The sequence below is a fragment of the Mizuhopecten yessoensis genome, unplaced genomic scaffold (assembly GCF_002113885.1).
Source record: "Mizuhopecten yessoensis strain PY_sf001 unplaced genomic scaffold, ASM211388v2 scaffold1359, whole genome shotgun sequence".
Lineage (NCBI taxonomy): Eukaryota > Metazoa > Mollusca > Bivalvia > Pectinida > Pectinidae > Mizuhopecten > Mizuhopecten yessoensis.
In genome coordinates, this window is record NW_018404007.1 from 368780 (window position 1) to 369505 (window position 726).

The 726-nt window shown below is 37.6% G+C and overlaps 1 protein-coding gene across 1 annotated transcript in view; it reads left to right on the forward strand.

Moving 5' to 3' along the window:
* Positions 1 to 726, forward strand: part of LOC110460149 (zinc finger FYVE domain-containing protein 26-like) — a 64544-nt gene that overhangs the window by 44263 nt on the left and 19555 nt on the right. Inside the window, exon 24 of the mRNA XM_021512891.1 lies at positions 539 to 721. Within this exon, the coding sequence (XP_021368566.1) occupies positions 539 to 721 (183 nt within the window). The remainder of the gene's footprint in view (positions 1 to 538; positions 722 to 726) is intronic.

The window sequence follows — 726 nt, forward strand, 5'->3', positions numbered from 1 at the left end:
GCTAAAGACAATGTTAGGTGTTTATAACAAGCAATAACAAGCCAGGTACTAAAGACAATGTGAAAGGTTTATAAAAAGCAATAACAAGCCAGACACTAAAGACAATGTTAGGTGTTTATAACAGGCAATAACAAGCCAGACACTAAAGACAATGTGAAAGGTTTATAACAGGCAATAACAAGCCAGACACTAAAGACAATGTTAGGTGTTTATAACAAGCCAGGTACTAAAGACAATGTCAGGTGTTTATAACAAGCAATAACAAGCCAGACACTAAAGACACTGTTAGGTGTTTATAACAGGCAATAACAAGGCAGACACTAAAGACAATGTTAGGTGTTTATAACAAGCAATAACAAGGCAGACACTAAAGCCAATGTTAGGTGTTTATAACAGGCAATAATAAGACAGACACTAAAGACGATGTTAGGTGTTTATAACAGGCAATAACAAGCCAGAAGACTCAAAGAGGATGTTACAACATCTTAGCTGCTTTGTACTTTAATTTAAGCCTAATTTTGGATGTTTCGTTTGACAGGTTCTAGAGGAAGTGAAATCAACATCAGCGGCTGATTGTCTTGCTCTGTGTCAGAAACTACTGGAGAAACTGGCTAACCAGACAGATGTTCTGTTTATAGCAAGATACATCATCACCCAGCTGGAGCCATTGTTACTGGACGACAAAAAGGACCAACTCAAAATGACACATATGGGAGCTAAGGTAGG